Here is a 20249-nt window from a genome sequence, read left to right on the forward strand (position 1 = left end):
GAAGGCCGTGGGACCAAGAGGCAGAGGGACAGGGCCACATGAATTAGCTAATATTGTCAATATAGCAAATTAAGAAATCAACTATATTAGAAGTTTCAAACTGGTAAGCAATGTGGGGTCATGATGTGGTGCCCATTTATTTGTTCATACTTTTATTCTGCAAATCTTTATTTTGTTACACCGTATTAGGTGCAGGTTTTTTACTATCAGTTGGGAATTCCCAAAGTTACAGTCCCTATATAAGGAGTTCACAGCCTGGTGAGAAAGGAGGCAAGTCATCACTAACTGTACCAAGGATTCTGATCAGAGAATGAAGGCAACAAGATGGTAGATTGGGGTCCCCTGACCTAACCCTGAGAAGGGCCTAGAGTGGGCTTTATAGAGGATATGATGTCTTACTGAAGCTGGAGACTCAGCAAGAAGTGACTCATGTTAAAATGCAAAGAAGAGGGAAATATGTTCCAGGCAGAGAAGCCAGAAAATGCAAATGGCCTCTGTGTAAAGAGCACTGACCTGGAGTCAAGCATGGCTTTTCAACTACTATCTCTCTACTCAGTGGTTGTGTATCTTTGTGCAAGTTGCTCTAGCTTCCCGACCTGGGCTGCCCCTCTGTAAGAGAGCAGATAGCTTCAAGGACTGTTGAGTGTAGGAGTGATAGGTGCTCATTAAATATCCTGTTTCCCTATGGGTAATTCTCACTCCTGTTCCTCCCATGACTGCCCAGGTGTCAGGACAAGATGTTTCAGCTTTGGGGACTTGTTCTCTTGTGTGGCCTGCTCGCTGGGACCTCAGCGTCTCTTCTTGACAATGATGTTGTGAGAGAGCTGCAATCTGCTCTTAAAAAAGGACTTGAGACTGATGACAGTGCATTTGAATGTGAGTCAGCAAGTGGGATGATCAGGGGTACCTATTTCTCTAATTTTGAAAAAATTCACTCATTTTTTCATCTTTTATTTGTCATTTACATTATTTAAATTAAATATTTTATTTATATTTGCAGCATATTCTTCTGTTGGGTCATTCAATCTTCTTGGTGATTTGTATTACCTAATTGGAAATTAATCCCTACCAAATCTAGGTAGGCTTAAAACTACCTGCCTTTCCAGTTAGTCATATCACTTTTTAATTCTGATTTCTTAAAAGAACTTGGCCTTCTCATTTCCTGGAAACATTACCAGCACACTGACAAACATTTTTTATAGGAGAAACTAACTTCTGAAAATGACTGCCTTTGAACCTTGTCAGGATTTAGGCAACCTTCAAAAATACACTTTCCAGTTTCTTTGCTGATAAAACTGAGCTCAGAAACAGAGGGTCTGAATCCAGGTCACCTAGTAAGTTATAGGACCAGATGTAGCTTCCACCTCTGTTTGAATCAATATAGTTAGGTGATACCGTCTGTTGCAGAGCCAAGTAGCACTACTATTACATATCTTTTCCTGTAGCCTTTTGCTTTTCCTTGAGCTAGTTATTGCCTTGTTTCTCATTTGACTTCCTTTCAAAACATATATTCTTAATTGCTTCCAAATGTGCCATTCTACATCTACCACCACGCTATCAAATCCCTTTTTCTCTGAAGGACCCCCATTAGGACACTCTGTCCTTCTCCTGTATGAGTCATTTCTTTCTAGGCCTGCTGCAAGACTGTTCCTGGGAATCCTATTTGCCACTTTCATGAGTTGGAGCCATAATTTTTCTTTGATTCTAGATTTTCCATTTCTTAGTTTATTCCAAATTTATTTCATTTGTTTGAGCATCTTATTAGAACTTCACTATTAGAACCTGATGTTCAATCAGTCTCTATTGCCTACAACGTGGATTGATTACTCTGTTGATGAATGATGAGTATGTATTAGTATGAAGGCAGCATAGAGGGAACAAGGTCTCCTAGCTGTGAGACTTTAGGCCCATATCTTAACCTTTTAATCTTTTGTTTTCTCGTATGAAAGTGCAGATAATAGTAACACCAGCTTTATGGAGGTGTAAAGACTGAATGAAGTAACAGAGGCAAACAGTCTCATTTGGTGCCTGTGCATAGGAGCTCTTCATAAATTGTGTATCACACTAAAAGGAGATTACTTTTGCAGCTGGCCTTGAGAAAGTGAAGGCTGATTTTGAGTCAGTCCAGGATTTCACATGTTTGGAGATAGTCACTGTGAAGGATGTACTTACCGAGAAGATCCAGGAAGCTGAGGTCTTGGACAAGGACAATACTGAAAATCTTCAACTATTTTTCAAGTGTTTACGGTGAGTTGACGTTGAGTTCACACTGAAGCTCTTTGTTCCAAAAGAGAATACACATCTTTGGGGAGGTGAATTTAAGATCAAAGACAGAAAAGTAAAAAAAGAAAAAGCCAACAAAAAAACCTTGTACATCCCTGAGAGTGGAACTGGTGTGAGGCCAGCTCTTCTAGAGTTTGGGAAAGTTAGAGGCAGGGCTGCAGGACCTATCAAGGCTCTTAAAGATCTAGGCTTGCTTTGTTCTCATATGATTTCAGGTTCAGGATAAAGGTTCTCTTCACCCTCATCTCTACCTGTTTTCTGGTATCTAAAGTCACTTTTCCAAGGAATAAAACTTTTCTTCCCTGAATATAGCTGAGTATAAAAGTCTGAATGACCTCAGGACAGAGGAAACTAGAATTTATACCATATACATGGCCCCATACATGAAGTCTGGGAGCCAAGCAGTTTTGGGTTCAAAATCTGACTCTGCTAAAAAAGAATGAAATAATGCCGTTTGTAGCAACAAATGGAAGGACGTAGAGATAATCATACTAAGTGAGTTCAGAGAAAGACAAATATCACATGATATCACTTATATGTGGAATCTAAAAGATGATGCTATGAACTTACACAAAACAGAAACAGATTGGTAGACATAAAGAAACAACTTATGGCTATTAACAAAAGGGAAAGCAGTATGGGAGATAAATTAAGAGTTTGGCTTTAACATATGTACACTGCTGTATATGTTAAATATATACTTCATATATATATAAATACATACTTCATATACACTGTATATGAAGTAGACAACCAACAAGGACCTACTATGTAACACAGGGAACTATGCTCAATATTTTGTAACCACCTATAAGGGGAGAAATATGAAATGAAAAGTATCTCTGTCTCTACCTATATACCTATAGCTATATCTATATCCATCTATTGGAGAAGGAAAAAGCAACCCACTCAAGTAGTCTTGCCTGGAGAATCAGGAGGAGCCTGGTGGACAGAGGAGCCTGGTGGGCTACAGCCCATAGGGTCGCAAAGAGTCAGACACAACTGAAGTGACTAGCACACACAAGTATCTATCTATCTATACATATCTGAATCACTTGGCTGTACACCTGTAACTAACACAACACTGTAAAGCAACTCTACTTTAATTTTTTAAGGAACCAAATTCTGACTCTGGCACATGTTCACCCTGGAGTCTTGGGGGAATTACAGCTGTCTCCTGCCATGCCATCCAGTGGAGAGAATCCAACCTCTGAACTGGGCTGTCAGGAAGACCAAGGCAGGCAAAGTCAGTCAGGCTCTAATGCTAAGCATGAGACTGCCATAGAGAAGAGCCCAGCAATGGCTGCATAAGGAATGACAGCGGCGAATTGTGGTTTTTGCACAGGTTGACAATCAGGAGCATCAGTATCGGGAATATCACATTCCGAGGGACTCCTGGAGGCACAGGCATTAACCTGAGTATCCCCATCACTGCTGAGGTCACCCTGACCCTGTGAGTATTGGTTAGAATCTGAGGTTTGAGAGATGCAGTGCGGTATGCCAGTAGATCTCCAATCTGGCACCGGGTACTTTTCCATGCTTCTGACTTGGTCTCCCAATCTGTAAAAGAAGACCTTTCCAGGTCTAAGGGCTTCCTTGGTGGCTCCAGATGGTAAAGAATCTGCCTGCAATGTGGAAGACCTGGGTTCAATCCCTGGGTTGGGAGGATCCTCTCGAGAAGGAAATGGCTACCCACTCCAGCATTCTTGGGCTTCCCTGGTGGCTCAGAGGGTGGATCCCCTGGAAAAGGGAGTGGCTACCAACTCCAGTAGTCTTTCCTGGAGAATTCCATGGACAGAGGTGCCTGGTGGGTTATGGTCCACGGGCTCGCAAAGAGTCAAACACACCTGAAATCTTAACATTTAAAATGTTCTAAGAAACATGGGCCATAACCAATCTTTTTGTTAAAAAATCCTCCATGAAATATATGTCCAAATTCATCATGCTTATCTAATTATAAAACTTGAAAACTGAAAAGATTTATTTATAACTCTTTGATAAAGTTTCCTGCAGCATCACTTTGTCTCTCAAGATTCTCTTTAAATGATAGTGACCAGTACGGGCCACATAGTATTGTACAGTATGTAATGAAGAGCATATGAAAATTATATGGAAACTATAATTTTTAAGTGTTTTAATTACTTTAAAGATACAAAGAGATAAAATGAAGGTGTGTAGAAGAGTCTTTATCAATTAAATGCACTATGGTTTCATCATTTCTTAGCTATGAGATCTTGGGGGATAGTTGCTTAACCTCTCTATACCAAGTGTTTCCACATTCTGAAAATAGAGATAGTAATTTTCTGTCATGATAGTACGGTCATGATGAAATGGATTAATCCAAGTAAAATACTTTTGTTTGAAATACCTAACACAGAATTTGTGCTAAAGAAATGTTGACTATTATATTTATTTTAATCATCTGTGTAATACTGCATAGAAATTTCATGAGAGAAACCCTTGTGGCCAGGAGAAGAAAAACCTAATATAAGAAAGTAGATGCTGTAAAGAATACAGACAATATTGACATTGTCCATAGACACCCCATATAATGTCCACAGAGAAGGGGACTCAAGTGAGCAACAAGAAGGGATTTCTCCACCTCTGTTAACTGTGAATCTTATTCCCTACAGGCCTCTGTTGGGTGCCGTTGTTGACCTGACCCTCAACTTTGTCCTACAGACAAGTATCAGCTTTAAAATTGATGAATCTGGTACCTTAATGGTGGTCATGGGAGGATGCACTTACACACCAGCCAAGATCTCACTCCCCTTCGTGAACAGGTCAGGCCCAGATATCTCAGCAGAGCGGGACTCCCAAAGGAGCTGGAATCCCTAATTTCAGCCCTATTCCTATATTTGGGAGGGAGCAGAATATGGTGAAAAAGAGGTGAAACTCTGGAGACAAGCTAGCTTTGCCACTAACTTATGGTTTTATCATCATTTTAGCTCTAGGAGCTCCAGTGTTCATTTTTAAACTGAGGATGGTAGTAATACATAATTCATAGGCTACTGTGTTGACCAAATGAGAAGATGCAAGTGTTTAGCATACAGCCTGGTACTATGCTCTCAGTTGACTTTCTGTCTCCCGGTTCTTCCCCTAACTGAGACAGGATTGTTGACCTCTCCAGCTGTAACTGTGAATTTGCATGTTTCACCATTCAGCTTTATCTGTTTTTGCTTCATGCTTTTTGAAGCTCTGTTGTTAGATGCCTGCACATTTAACATTGCTATGTCTACTTGAAGAACTGACATTTCTCGTTTTACATAATGTCCCTCAATAATAATAATAATAATAATTCACTTGTTTACCTTCTTGCCTTTAGTTAGGAGGGGCAAGAGGAGTAGTAAACCCTACCATGGGTCTAATTTCAGATTGTCCCCAAATCATCCTCCACACACTGGGAAATTCCCAAAATAAGATCTTGAAAACTGAATCCTCTCCTTTTAAATCAGTGATTTCTGGTAACACACCAAAACTACATCTTATATTGTGTGCTTGGAAGTGCATGTTTAGCCCAGGGAAGAAGGTGGAGGGAGAAAGGCTGACCCTGGTTATGGTTGGGCGAGGAGAAATAGTCTGAATGCCAATTGCTGGGGCAGGTTGGCCTTGGCAAGGAACCAGGTTGAGCCATGAGCAGAGGTCAGTCCATCCTGCCTCAACAAGGGATCTGATCACAGGTTGCCTAAAGAACCCCAGAACCAAAAACAGGCTCTGAAGCCTATCATCACATGGAAAAACTGAGATGTAAGTCCAAATGCCTGAGCCCTGCTGGACAATGCCTCGCCTATAGCGCCAGAGAAATCACCTTGCCTTCTGGGGCTCAGTGACCATATCTGTAAAATGGCATTCCACTCTGTTGCTCCAAAACCCCTGGGGGCTTTGTTCTCCACTTTGGGTACCATCCCAAGCCCTCCTTAGGGCCATCTAGACCACCTGATCTGGATCAACCCTCATATCACTGTGCTCTCCCCCTTGCCACTCTGCCCTAGACACACTAGCTTTTGCTCTGAGCCTCAAACAAACTCCTTCCACCTCGAGACCTGTGCAAGGGGCTGTTCTGGATGTCAAGTACACTTATCTCCCATCCCATTTCAATGTACTTCTCATCACTCAGGGTCTAAAACAAGGTTCCTCCTCTTCGCTCTTATAAGAATCTGCTCTTGCCCTTCTGAATACCTTCCACGAGTTGTCATTATATATTTAATTGTAGGTTTACTTTATTTATTCCCTCAGCCAAAAATGTGCTGAGCATATGCTCCATGCCAGGCAGCCACAATTCTGAGCTCTGGAGAATGTATCGGTGACTTCAGGCAAAGAAGTTGCTCTCCTGGAGCTTATTCTCTTGAGGAAATCACAAACAGACAAGCATCAGTTCAATAATAAACAGCCCACGAGGTAAACGTCAGATGGCAACCATCCCTGGGCAGAGCAGCACACTTAATAGGGTGCAATGATACAAAGCCCTCCCTCATGCAGCAGTCATGGAGGGCTGCCCTGAAGAGGTGACAGTTATGCTGGGGGCTGGAGGCGGGAAGGAGCCAGCCTTAGCCACACTCATTTCATATGTAGTTACCAGACTGGGAGCTGCTTGTGCTTTATTTATCCCTGTGTCCCCAGTCTGGCGTGGTTCCTGGCATATATGCTTGTTGCTGTATAAATATGTGCTGAATGAATGGATGAAGGATAGATGGATGGATGGATGAGGTCTCATGTCTGTGGTGAGACTCTCATGAGCTGTTAGGGTGAGCTGCTGGTCAGTCATGTGGTTCTAGGTGATGAGCCCCTGAGCAGAAGCTCAACTCACCTGACTTCAAGGTGCTCCACCATCGCCCGCCCTCTTCCCATTGCTCCTCCTTGGCTGCTCTGCCAACTTCACTGGTCTTTATCAGTTCCATCTCCAGCCTCACTGGACTGATCAGCGATATCAGAAAGACGGTGACCAAACTCGTGAAACTGGTGGAGGACTACATAGTGCAGTACGTGGTGAGTACCCCACTTCTGGCAGCTCAGAGCCAGGCCAGGTGGGGAGCAGGTGTGACATTCCCTGGGTGGGCTGTGCTCTTTGGGCACCTTCCCTCCTGAGGCGCCCACTTCCTTTGGGTTGTCAGCTGCTGCTCCCCTTCTTCACTCAGCCTGGTGTGGGGAGAAGGGGAGGAGGGATCTGATATTAACAGAAATCACTGGGTTCCAACTTGAGTCATATACCATACCCATGCACTGCCAGTAGGCCTTTTAGTAATATTCTTTATTGAATACAACTTTATTTAATTTATTTAAATATAAAAAGTACACATACCGTAAGTAAGATTCCTGTGCATCATATGCAAACCACATGTACCATGTGCCAGAAATGATTCTAAATTAGTCACTCTGGAATTTGGCTGGGAATCACAGTTTATGGGGCGAAAATTCCTCCAGAAGTCTCTGTGATTTACTAAGCTGGAGGGGCACTGCTCAAGCTGTGGTCTCAGAATAGCAACACTGACCTCATCTGGACACTTGTTAGAAATGCAGACTCTCAGGTCCTACCCCAGACCTGCTGACTCAAGAATTTGCATTTTCACGAGATCCCTGGGGATTGCATGCACAGAAAATCAGGGAAAACACTTCTGTATGGTTCCCAGGGCCTCATTTGACTGCTTAAAATTCCAGTGTTCGAAAGGTCAAGGTTTCTAAGAGCATAGCATTCTGGAATGTTAAAAGTCTAGATTTTAAAGTTTTAACCTTCTGAAGTTTTAGGATTCTATTGTTCTCTGGCTCTCAGATTTGGGCCTTCTAGGTTTCCATTGTTACAGATTCCTAAGGGTCAGAAGTTCTGAGATCCCGAGTAGTGAGCATCTCTGCAGGGGGTTGGCAGGGTGCTCCCAGTGGATAATGATCAGTCCTCTTTCTCTCCTGTCTCTCCTCTCCCCGCTCCCCATCCCAACATCGTTCCTGCCTTCCTCTCTCCATCTCTCGCTGTATCTCTCCCTGGTGTCCTGTGACCCTCAGCTGTGTCCACGAATCCACACAGTCAGCAGCTCCTTGAATGAGAATTTGGTTAAGAACCTCAACGGTAAGTCACAGCCTGGGGAAGCAGTGGGGGCACCCTCTGCAGCCTCCCAAGGGGCAGGCACCCTGCTCTATGCCTGCTCAACAGGCAGGTCTGTCAGGGGACCTTGGAGAAGTTCAGGATCCTTTGTCCTGAGCAAGTCAGGAGAGTGTGGCTGGGGGAACAGTGTCCCTGCAGACTGAAGGCTTCTATTGGTCTCCTTTATCAAACCTGTGGAACCAGCTGCACAGATTGTTGAGAGAAAGAGGACGGGCCTGAGCTGGGTTCAAATGCTGGATTTGCTCTTAGCAAATGTGGGTCTTTGGGCAACTGGTTCCACCTCTCTGATCCTTGGGTTCCTCGGAGATGAAAGACTGTAAACACTGCCAGGCTGATGAGTGGATTTAAAGAAAAACAAGAAAGAGCCTAATATCTCATACTCATTGCTGCTGAACACTGCCCCTACCCTTTCCCTTCTTATGAGCAGTTGTGGCCTCACCCCCAGCCCCTGGGGGCTTTCTTTGTCCTGGGTCTCTGGCAGACTGGAGTTTCTGGGGCTGTGGGGCAACAGAAATGGGATGAGTCACAGTGTCAGGGTTCTGGAGGTGGTTCTTCTAGAAAACGGCCCCAGGTGCACTTACCTGGGCCATACTTCTGTGCTTTGTATACACTCTCTCATTGTATTCTTTCAACAACACTGTGGAGTGGGTGCTGTTATCATACCCATTTTACAGATGAACAAACTGAGGCTCAGAGATACAGAGTGACATGTAAGAGATCCCGTGGTTGCCGATTCTGACCTGCTGGAGGGTGGCAGCCCTAGTTTCTATTCAGCTTTATCTAGATCTAGTTTCAGCTTAAATCTAGATCTAGATTCAGCAATATTCTAGATCTAGTTTCTATTCAGCTATATCCAGATCTGGAGAAATGCTACTGATTTTGTTCCCTCAGATATACTTCAGGAAACCACACAACAAATTGTAAACTGAAGAGGACAGATGAGAAAAACCACTGTGATGCCCGCCTGCTGGTGAGGACCGGACTCGGGGCCCTGGGCGGAGGGAGGATGAGAGACCTCCACAGGGATCTGTGGAGAAGGAGATGCAAGGCTTGGCCTGGCTTCTCCTCTTTCTCTAGTAGCAGACTGAGCCCTGATCTTGGTCACAGCCTGAGTCCTGACCCTTAATCACACACTCAGATTGTGCTTGATTCTGGTCCTTGACTGAGCCCAGAATGCAGTCAGGTTGAAGTTTGACTTCAGTTGTTGACTGAGCCCTGACACGGGTCATGGATAGAGACCCGACCAGCATCTCAGGCTGATCCCTGATCCTGATCATACGCTGAGCCTTGAACCCTGGCTCCTCTGGGCCCTGATCAATGTTTTCACATCGGCCATTGTTGCTAGGGTGAGGGGGTGGGAGGGTGAGGGGATGAGGAGGGGTCAGTGCCAGGTGCCAGAGAAAGACCCCAAACCACAGGTGCCAGTCCCTTCCCAAGCCTCAGAGCTCGCAGGGTTTGTGGAGAAGCACTCTGGCAGCTATGCCTGCTGGCTGCGGGAGCTGATAAGGGCCCCAGGGTGTCCATGCCTCACACCGGGGTCTCCTTCCAGATTGGTTCCCGGGACGTGACTGAATCTCTGTACCGTCTCCCTCTGGGACGGTCGGTGCTGCCACTATCCCCCCAGGAGGGACAACTAAGTGAGGTCAAGGACACTCTCAGATACTCCTCCTTGTAATCAGGACACCTTATGCTCATCACTCTCCACCCCCAGCAATAAAAAGGCATTTCTGCACCTTCAGTGTGGCCCGTGGCATTCCTTCCATTGGGATTTCGGGGGAGGTGAGGTATGGGCAATCAGGGCATCAGAGACCTGGATCCGAAGTTGGAATGTACATTAGGGATTATCCAGCCACAACTTCTTGTCTTACAAAGGGAAAACCTGAGGCCCAGGATGGGCAAGAAAGTGACCTGAGATCACGTAGAGACAGCCTCACCCTGCTTCTGCTACACCACCACCAGCACACCTGACCTCATGACCTCCTCACAGCACCCTTCTGCCAGGAGACATGGCTCTTGTCCCCACTGTACAGATGAGGAAACTGAGGCTCACAGAAGACAAGTGATTCATCAAGGTTACAGGGTGGCAAGTGGCAGGGCTAGAATTTTAACCCATGTCCCTGGGAACACTTGCTCAGAGAGGTGACACCCTGGCTGTCAGTACTCAGCCACCTCCCCCCTGCCCCCAGCAGGTCCCATCACCCTGGCCCTGCTCTCTTCTGAGCAGGACTGATGAGGTCCTCTGGAGTCCACTCTTCCTCCTTAACATGGAAGCCCTCAATTTCCCCTTGGTCCTGGAGTGGGATCAAGGCACCCATTAATCACAGCTGCATCCCATGTGCAGAGGATTGACCTGGGCTGTCACGTCAGGGTCCCCGGGCTTCTTTCCCAAAGACCATCTGGTTTTCCTGACAAAAGACCCAGAGGAACTTTGTCCATTTTGCCATGGAACCATCCCAGTGCTTTGTGCAATTCTGTAAGGGAAGGACCACTATCGTCCTCATTGAAGACTCAGGTTAGGAGGTCAGGGTCACACAGAGGCCTGCACCAGCAGCTACTTCACCCAAGGGCTTTCTACTTGATGAAGGCTGCCTAACAAGGTCAACTCACTTCAGGGAGCCCTTGAGCCCCTGGGGCTATATCCAGGGGCCTTCAACCAGCTCTCCTCAGCTCCGCCGAGCGGACCTTAGGTCAGGCTGTGCTGGGGCTGACAACAAGGCATAGGGTGAAGGGTTGGACAATGGTGAACTTGAGTTACTTGGCCTCTACCCCTTGCTAGCTGTTTAATCTCAAGCAAGTTACTCTTAGAACCACAGTTCTCTCACCTGCCAAATAGAATTAACAGCAAAACTTTCTCAGTACACTGGTGTGAGCTTTAAATGAGTCAATGACTGGAAAGTGCTTAACCAGGGTCTGACACTGGTGAGCACAAGTCAGGCTCTACACGAGTCAGGCTCTGGAATTACTATCAAACAGTGTTGAGAAACCACGTATTACATCTTTATACACTGTGTCTCATTAGATTCTCATTTTTACTGAATGATGCAGGGAATGGTTCTTGGGGAATGTGTGGCAAGTGAATCTCCAAGAGGAGAGGTGAAATGACTTCTCCAGGCTCACACAGCTGGTCAGAGGCAAAGCTATGTTGCATGTGAAGTCGGCCTCCTCCAGAGCTGGTTCTTCCCCTGCTGACCATAGCAAAGGCATGAGAGTTTTCCTCTCTGTCTAATTTTTGTGACAATCTCAACTCCCACAACTGCAAACAAGGAGGTCACAATTCAGCACTTCTCTTGAGCAGTAGCCCCCTTCAGTCAGTGCTGAGTGTTTGTCAGGTAATTCTGTCCACTGGAACATAATTGCTTGTCTCCTTGCAGCTTCTCAATCCTCCTCAGCCCTACAATTCCGCTCAGGAGCTGTCTCCTCATAAGTGGGGGCCACTCCTCATGTTTCCCCAACAAAGAGACCATGTTTTCCAGCTGGTAGGTCTACCCAAGCTATCTTGTTATCATTGTCCCATACAGACAGAGGGAGCAAGAAGGGTCAGCTCTCATGATTATGGTTGCATTTTTTAAAATAATCTTTTTCCCCCTATTTTTAATGGGTGGCAAGTATACACAGAAGACCTATACAAAAAAGATCTTCATCACCCAGATAACCACAATGGTGTGATCACTCATCTGGAGTCACACATCCTGGAATTCGAAGTCAAGTGGGCCTTAAGAAACACCACTAAGAACAAAGCTAGGGGAGGTGATGGAATTCCAGTTGAGCTATTTCAAATCCTCAAAGATGATGCTGTGAAAGTGCTGCACTCATTATGCCATCAAATTTGGAAAACACGGCAGTGGCCCCAGGACTGGAAAAGGTCAGTTTTCATTCCAATCCCAAAGAAAGGCAATCCCAAAGAATGTTCAAACTACCGCACAATTGCACTCATCTCACACACTATCAAAGTAATGTTCAAAATTCTCCAAGTGAAGCTTCAACAGTACATGAACCAGGAACTTTCAGATGTTCAAGCTGGATTTAGAAAAAGCAGAGGAACCAGAGATCAAATCCCCAATATCCACTGGATCATTGAAAAAGTGAGAGAGTTACAGGAAAACATCTACTTCTGCTTTATTGACTATGCCAAAGCCTTTCACTGTGTGGATCATGACAAACAGTGGAAAATTCTTAAAGAGATGGCAATACCAAACCACCTGACCTGCCTCCTGAGAAATCTGTATGCAGGTCAAAAAGCAACAGTTAGAATGGGACATAGAAAAACAGATTGGTTCCAAATCAGGAAAGGAGCACATCAAGACTATATATTGTCATCCTGCTTATATGCAGAGTACATTATGTGAAATGCTGGCCGGATGAAGCACAGGCTGGAATCAAGATTGCCAGGAGAAATACCAATAACCTCAGATATGCAGATGACACCACCCTATGGCAGAAAGTGAAGAAGAACTAAAGAGCTTCTTGATGAAAGTGAAAGAGGAAAGAGGAAAAGCTGGGTTAAAATTATACATTCAGAAAACTAAGATCAAGGCATCTGGTCCCATCACTTCATGGCAAATAGATGGGAAAACAATGGAAACAGTGAGAGACTTTATTTTCTAGGGCTCCAAAATTACTGCAGATGTTGACTGTAGCCATGAAATTAAAAGATGCTTGCTCCTTGGAAGGAAAGCTATAACCAACCTAGACAGCATATTAAAAAGCAGAGACATTACATTGCTAATAAAGGTCCATCTAGTCAAAGCTGTTGGTTTTCAGAGTAGTCATGTATGGATGTGAGAGTTGGACTATAAAAAAAGCTGAGCACTGAAAATTGATGCTTTTGAACTGTGGTGTTGGAGAAGACTCTTGAGAAGCCCTTGGACTGCAAGGAGATCAAACCAGTCAATCCTAAAGGAAATCAGTCCTGTATATTCATTGGAAGGACTGATGCTGAAGCTGAAACTCCAATACTTTGGCTACCTGATTTGAAGAACTGACTCATTTGAAAAGACCCTGATGCTGGGAAAGATTGAGGGCAGGAGGAGAAGGGGATGACAGAGGATGAGATGGTTGGATGGCATCACTGACTCAATGGACTTGACTTTGAGTAAGTTCCAAGAGTTGGTGATAGACAGGGAAGTCTGCAGTCCATGGGGTCACAAAGAGTTGGACACGACTGGGCGACTGAACTGAACTGAACAGGAACAAATGGGAGCTACTTGCTACATTCCCATCAGCTGGAGCAATGCCCATAGGGGAGAAACTTTGGGCCAGCCAGGCCCACACTCTAAAGCACTACACCTATGTGTGGTCACCTGAACAGAGAGGGACCCGAGAGAAGGGAGGGGTGGGTCCTAAAGCAGTAGAAGTGCCCAGTGGGAGAGGCAGACGTGCGTGGAAAGTACTTGAAAACAGCATTGTGGTTCTCCCACAGGGGAGTCATCAGTGGGCAGCCGCCCTGTGTGCTATAGGAACACCAGCAAGACATCAGGGAGCATGTGCTCATCAGCTACGATCACAAGGCATTGCTATGACACAGGGGACACGTCAGGGAAAAAAGTGGACAAAATCCCTGCCCCATGGACCTCCCAGTCTAGTGGAAGAGCAAGGAGAGCACATTTCTAGGGACTGTGTGTCCAGGTTTATACATGTTAACTTGTGTACCCTTCAGACTGATTCGGAGAGGTAGGTACACCCACTGTGCCCCCTTTCCAGCTGAGTTAGCTGAGTTCTGAGAGGCAAAGCCCCCAAGGCAGAGCTAGGATTTGAACCCAGTCCCATCACACTTTCAAGACCTGCACACACTGCCCCTTGCCACACTCCCTATTTTCCTGGGCTCCTAAATGCTATATTTGTTCACCGCTCACTACTGTTTATTGCAGTAATAGTAATGTAATGATCGCTATTATTCATGGAGCACCTTATCTAGCCAAGGTTAGCCTGGGCTCTCTACTGACTTTTCCTGTTAGTTCCCTGAGCAGCTCTTCTCAGGTAGCTGAATGTCCTGGGACATTCTATTTCTGGCTTCATGTTTAAAAGAAAAAAAAAAAAACAAAGCTCAGATAAGTTAGGGCACTTGCCTTCTGTCACACAACCAACAAGGGAAAAAGTCTGGGATGCACACCCAAGACTGACTCTAAGAGCAAGCTGATTGTGCTGTTATAAATCAAATGCATGGATTTCTCAATGTATATGCTTTAATTAATCAGCAATAAAGAAAAATGCTTCTGTGGGCTGTAAAAAATAATTATTGAGCATCTGTGTGTCAGGTCCTGGGGATGATGCCCTGTGGTCCTGGCCCTCATGGCCTCAGAGAGTAGGCAGTTATCACTGTGCCCAAGGAGCCGGTGGGATGCCTGCAAAGCAAGAGTGCCAGGTGCTTCATCTGGTGGGAATGTTGCAGGTAGCCCCAGATGTTCCTGATCACCTCTCAGAACTCTGAAGTGTCAACTGTCTAGCAGAGAACATCTGTTCATTTTGTAGTTAGAGGAAACGGAGAACCTGGGAGAAAATGAATGTCTTGGTAAGAGTGAAAAAAAACTGGTTATTAACAGAGCCAAGACTGGAACCAGATCAGGGTCTCCTCCTGTCTCCCGCACCAGGTAGGTCCCAGGGTCCCACCCTCCATTAACATGTGGTGTCAAGGTGCCCACCACTGGCTGCAGGGACCTTAGAGATGACTTAGTTCTGCATTGGCAAACATGCTGTCTCCAATCTCTGCTCCTGAACTTGTGGAAGACATCACTATTCAATCCTTCCCTCCAAGCCCAGGAGCTTAATGGGAAGACATTTTGGCACAACGCACTGTCCAGGCCCTACAATCAGAGTCCTACTTGAGACTCCCTAACTTGACCCCAGAAGGGAAACTTGGGCAGAATGAAGAATCATCTGTGCCAAGGGCTATATATCAGTACCCAAGGATGCCACAATTTGTGAACATATGTGTACTGTACATCTGAGACCGTTTAAGCTCCTTTAGTCTTTACTGAGTGCAAAAATAAGAAATGCAGTTGCAACTGGTTTAGCATATTAGCTGCTTATCGGCAGTCTCTCCATTACCCTGTGCAGTGGGTTCATAAACAGATGAGAAACTGGAGGTGGAAGGGGTGAGGTGACCAGACACCAACAACAATTATAATCATCAACATCACTGTAGTAACAGTCTATCGGGGCAGACACAGAATATCCCACACTTCCCCACAGCACACCTGGGAGGAGAGGCTCATAGTTAGTCTCATTTTACACTTAGGGGACCGGAGGCTCAAGGAGATGAAGCTCTTTGTGCAGGCCACACAGCCAGCAACAGGCAAAAAGAAGATTCGAACCCAATCTGCCCAACCCCAGAGCTGGGGTACTGTAATTTCCATTTTGCCACTAGGCATGGAGTTGTGTTGTCATTTTACAATGAGACAGCTGAAGCCTGGGACCAACACCACATCTGAGGTCACTACATCACACTTGGCCCCCTGGGCTGTGCCCCTGAAGCGGGACAACTCTCTGTACAGATTTTGGCACAGCCCTCAGCTCTGTGCCCACAAACAGGGGAAGAGGGGCCTCAGATGTTTGCAGAACTGGGCGCAGACAGCTGGGAGGTGAGTCTGCTGACCAGTCCAAGGCTCTGCTGGATGGGGTCCTCCATGCCCCAGACCCAGGCTTGGGCACTTGCCCTGTGCTCTGATGATGGGACCATGAGGAACACTAGCTCTCCAAGCCTCTGGCTGTACCCCTACTTTATCCTGGCCATGTTCATGTTAAGGACAGGGTTATAGGTCCCTGCTGAGGTGCAGATGGCTGAACGAAGGAGACTGACCTTGGCTGACCTGGAGTTCTCTACCAGTGCTCCCACCCTAATGCCACATGGGCAGCCTTCTGTGCTTCCTGGCCTGGGTGTTCCGGGTTGACCTAGGCCCAATGCACCAGGCATTACAACCAACTCAAACAGCAGAGGTCAAGGAAAAAACAGGGTATTTAAGTGCAAGGACTCTCCTGCCCCATCAGCTGGCCTCAATGTGATCTGAGTGAAAGGTCCTTCCTGGGGAGCCAAATGCTGGGTTCTTGTCCTTGTGAGACCTGGGCCACTCACCTTCTTTTCCTGAACACCAGTTTCCTGAATTGGAAAATGCGGTTTTCCAAACCACCTTAGGGTGTTGTCATGAGCACCAATGGTGCTCATTGCTTTCACCAATGGTGAAAGTAGTCCTGCACTGCCAAACCCAGGGCCAGGCATTGGCCTGGACCTGCTGGATTCTGGACACTGGGGCCAACGAGTGTGACTCGCTGCTGCCCCCAGACACTGAGAGTGGGAACACCCGATCTCGGTGGGAGAGGACGCAGAACTGGGTGCTCTCCAGCTCTGCCCCTTTCCAACTGTGTGGTCTTGAGAAAGTCATCCTCCCCTTCTGAGCCTCACTTTCCTCAGTCAAGAAATAAGGACCGTAACACCCTTGCCTGGTTGCTGATGAGGTGACAAAAGATGAAGCAGGATAAGCACCTAGGGTTGTGCGATCATGTCTACACAGAAGTGGGGTTCCAACGATAAGGTGGGGATCACACCTCTTAGGACTCAAGGTCAAAAGTACCTTTGAGCCACCCTAGTCCAGTTACTTCCAATCCTGGCCAGCCACCCTGGAGTTGCTGACCCTAAGTATCTAGGGAGAAGCTCAGGCATCTACTGTTTAAGCAAACTTAATAGAAAAACTGTAAATAGAACTGCCATATAACCCAGCAATCCCACTGCTGGGCATACACACCAAGGAAACCAGAATTGAAAGAGACATGTGTACCCCAATGTTCATTGCAACACTGTTTGCAATAGCTAGGACATGGAAGTCACCTAGATGTCTATAAGCAGGTGAATGGATAAGAACGTTGTGATACATATACACAATGGAATATTACTCAGCTATAATAAAGAATGCATTTGAGTCAGTTCTAATGAGGTGGATGAAACAGAAGCCTATTAAACCACATGAAGTAAGTCAGAAAGAAAAACACCAATAAAGTATATTAACGTATATATGTGGAATTTAGAGGACTTCCCTGGTGGCTCAGATGGTAAAGCGTCTGCCTACAATGCGGGAGACCCAGGTTCGATCCCTGGGTTGGGAAGATCCTCTGGAAAAGGAAACGGCGACCCACTCCAGCACTCATGCGTGGAAAATCCCATGGATGGAGGAGCATGATAGGCTACAGTCCATGGGGTCACAACGAGTCGGACAGGACTGAATTTAGAAATGAAATTTAGAAGTGGAATTTAGAAAGATGGTAACAATGACCCTATATGCAAGACAGCAAAAGATAAATAGATGTAAAGAACAGACTTTTGGGCTCTGTGGGAAAAGGTGAGGGTGGGATGGCTTGAGAGAGTAGCATTGAAACATGTATATTACCATATGTGAAATAGATGACCAGTGTAATTTCGATGCATGAAACAGGGCACCAAAGCCAGTGCTCTAGGACAACCTAGAGGGATGGGATGAGGAGGGAGGCGGGAGGGAGGTTTAGGACGGTCACGCATGTACACCTATGTGTACAATGCATATACACATACATTGATTCACGTCAATGTATGGCAAAACCACCACAATATTGTAAAGTAATTAGCCTTCAATTAAAATTAATAAATAAATTTATAAAAATAGTATTTAATATTTTATTTTAAAAAGCTATTCCCAAGTAGAAAATTTCAACAAAATGAAAAGATATGAAATGAAAGAGGAAAATAAATTGGGTTCATTTCACATGTAGCTTTGGATGCGTCCTTCTCCTTCTCTGGACCATAGGTTCCTCGGGTATCTCAGAAAGGAGGTTAAGATGAACTCTAAGCTCTCCTGTGGCTTTGATGTCTGTTATGTTTCTGTTATGGTTGTTTGAACCTGGAGTTGTCATCTAAAGGGCTGGGGTGATGTGAGTATACAAATGTGTTGATCAAGACTTACTATGAGTTTAAATGGCAGGACCCAACTCACACTGCTTTGAAGAGGAGAGTTCTGGAAAGAGGGAATGGTCTGTGCACAGGGCCAAAGGAGAAATGATGTTGGTATTTTTCTGAAAAGGAAGGAAGACAGTAGGGCCATGGAGAGAGAGAGGTAGATGTGTTTGGGGTGGCAGTGAGTAGATGACACAGGGGCCAAGTTGGGGACTTTGGCTAAAGGTGAGTGCTTTAACTTCTGGCACCTGCATTGAGAGTAGAGAGGTTGGAGGTAAGTGTGCAGAGGGATACCGCATATATGGGGATGTATATGGAGGCAGACTATACTCACTCTCAGGAGAAACTCCACTGACTAAATGGGGCAGATGGGGGAGGGTGGGTCCTGAGCAACCTGTCATTGCACACATTTGTCCTGAAGCTGGTTCCACAGTGAGGGATGTTATAGGGAGCATTCGGACAAGGAGAAGGTTTGGGAAGAATGACCTCCCTGGTCACTGACCCTGATGTTTTGGACCACAAGTTCTAGCCCCATCTCTGTGCTTGTCTTAAAGGCTGGTTGCCCTCCCTCTCTGAGCCTGAGTATCAAAATGCTGATAAAGTTAATCTGGATGATCACTATGGAACCTTCTACCAGAATACTCTCCAATTCATTCATTCTATGTTTTCTCCACTGCCTCCCACCTACATGGCCACCATCTTGGTAGCTGGGGGCTCCATGAGAACCTGCTCTTGGTCTTGGCAAAAGTCCTCTCCATATCCATCCAGTTCAAGTATCCTGGGTGACCTTTGCTTCGGAAGTCTCTCTGTTCACTCTGTACAGGGGTTATTTTCATTGGAGTCTCGTTCAATGGCTCTGGACACAGAACTTGGTTCCAGGGGCAGCCTCCCACCCCATCACCACCAATATAAGGGCCATCACCACCCAGCAGAATTCCAGGAGAAAGGATTTTGAAGGTAATTTTCTTCAAACCTGTGACTGCTGGGTTTCCCCCTTAATGTCACTCCACATGGAGGTTTACAGAAGGCTTTGGGGACAAGAGGCATAGGGATGAAATTGAAAGTGTTAGCCACTCAGTCGTGATCAACTCCTTGCAACTCCACGGCTAGTAGCCCACCAGGCACCTCTGTCCATGGATTCCTCCAGGCAAGAATATGGAGCGATTTGCCGTTTCCTTCTCCAGGGGATATTCCCACCCAGGGATTGAATCCAGGTCCCCTGCATTGCAGTCTTTACCATCTGAGCCACTGTGGAAGCCTTTCAGAAGGCTCTGGGGTTAAGAACCAGAGGGGTAGGGCCACGTGAACTAGCTAATATTTTGAATAGAGCAAATTAAGAAATAGATTCAATTAGGAGAAAGGTCAAATTGATGATGAATGCAGTGTCATGATGTGGTGCCTAATTGTTCATACTTACATTTGGCGAACTTTATTTTGTTATACTGTTCTAGGTATTTGGTAAACAACTCGCTTGCCAGTGCAGGGGACATAAAAGACGTCAGTATGATCTCTTGGTCAGGAAGATCCCCTGGAGGAGGGCACGGCAACCCCCTCCAGCATTCTTGGCTGGAGAATCCTATGGTTTGAGAAGCTTAGCAGGCTACAGTCCATGGGGTCACAAAGAGTCACACACGACTCAGTGACTAACACTAAAACTGTCCTCGGTGCAGGGTTTTTACTATAAGTTGAAAATTCAACCATGAAATAAGTCACAATCCCTTCTCTAATGAATTCACAGCCTGGTAGGAAAGGGAGGCAAGTTGTTACTAACATCTTAAATCAAGCGCTGCCCCTTACTAACCTTATGATCTTTCCCTCTTAGAGACTCAGTTTGCTCACCTGTAAGGTGGACACAGTGGGTGTACCTACATCACTGAACTGGTCTGAAGGGTACACAGTTAACATGTATAAATCTGGACACGCGGCCCCTAAAGATTTGCTTTCTTCCTTGTCCACTGG

The 20249-nt window shown here is 45.7% G+C and overlaps 1 protein-coding gene and 1 non-coding gene across 2 annotated transcripts; both read left to right on the forward strand.

The window, feature by feature from the left end:
• Nucleotides 1-737: 737 nt before the first annotated feature.
• On the forward strand, nucleotides 738-9306 carry LOC133044596 (short palate, lung and nasal epithelium carcinoma-associated protein 2A-like). Its single transcript, XM_061126031.1, has 7 exons — nucleotides 738-876; nucleotides 2088-2247; nucleotides 3629-3736; nucleotides 4917-5066; nucleotides 7176-7269; nucleotides 8278-8341; nucleotides 9269-9306. Exons 1-7 carry the CDS (start codon nucleotides 738-740, stop codon nucleotides 9304-9306), a joined length of 753 nt encoding a protein of 250 aa, XP_060982014.1.
• An 8092-nt stretch (nucleotides 9307-17398) lies between these two features.
• TRNAC-ACA (transfer RNA cysteine (anticodon ACA)) lies at nucleotides 17399-17470 on the forward strand. The gene has a single exon. It is a non-coding gene; the product is annotated as a tRNA-Cys (tRNA).
• Nucleotides 17471-20249: the final 2779 nt, after the last annotated feature.

Source organism: Dama dama, chromosome 23 (assembly GCF_033118175.1).
Source record: "Dama dama isolate Ldn47 chromosome 23, ASM3311817v1, whole genome shotgun sequence".
In the NCBI taxonomy this organism is placed as follows: Eukaryota; Metazoa; Chordata; class Mammalia; order Artiodactyla; family Cervidae; genus Dama; species Dama dama.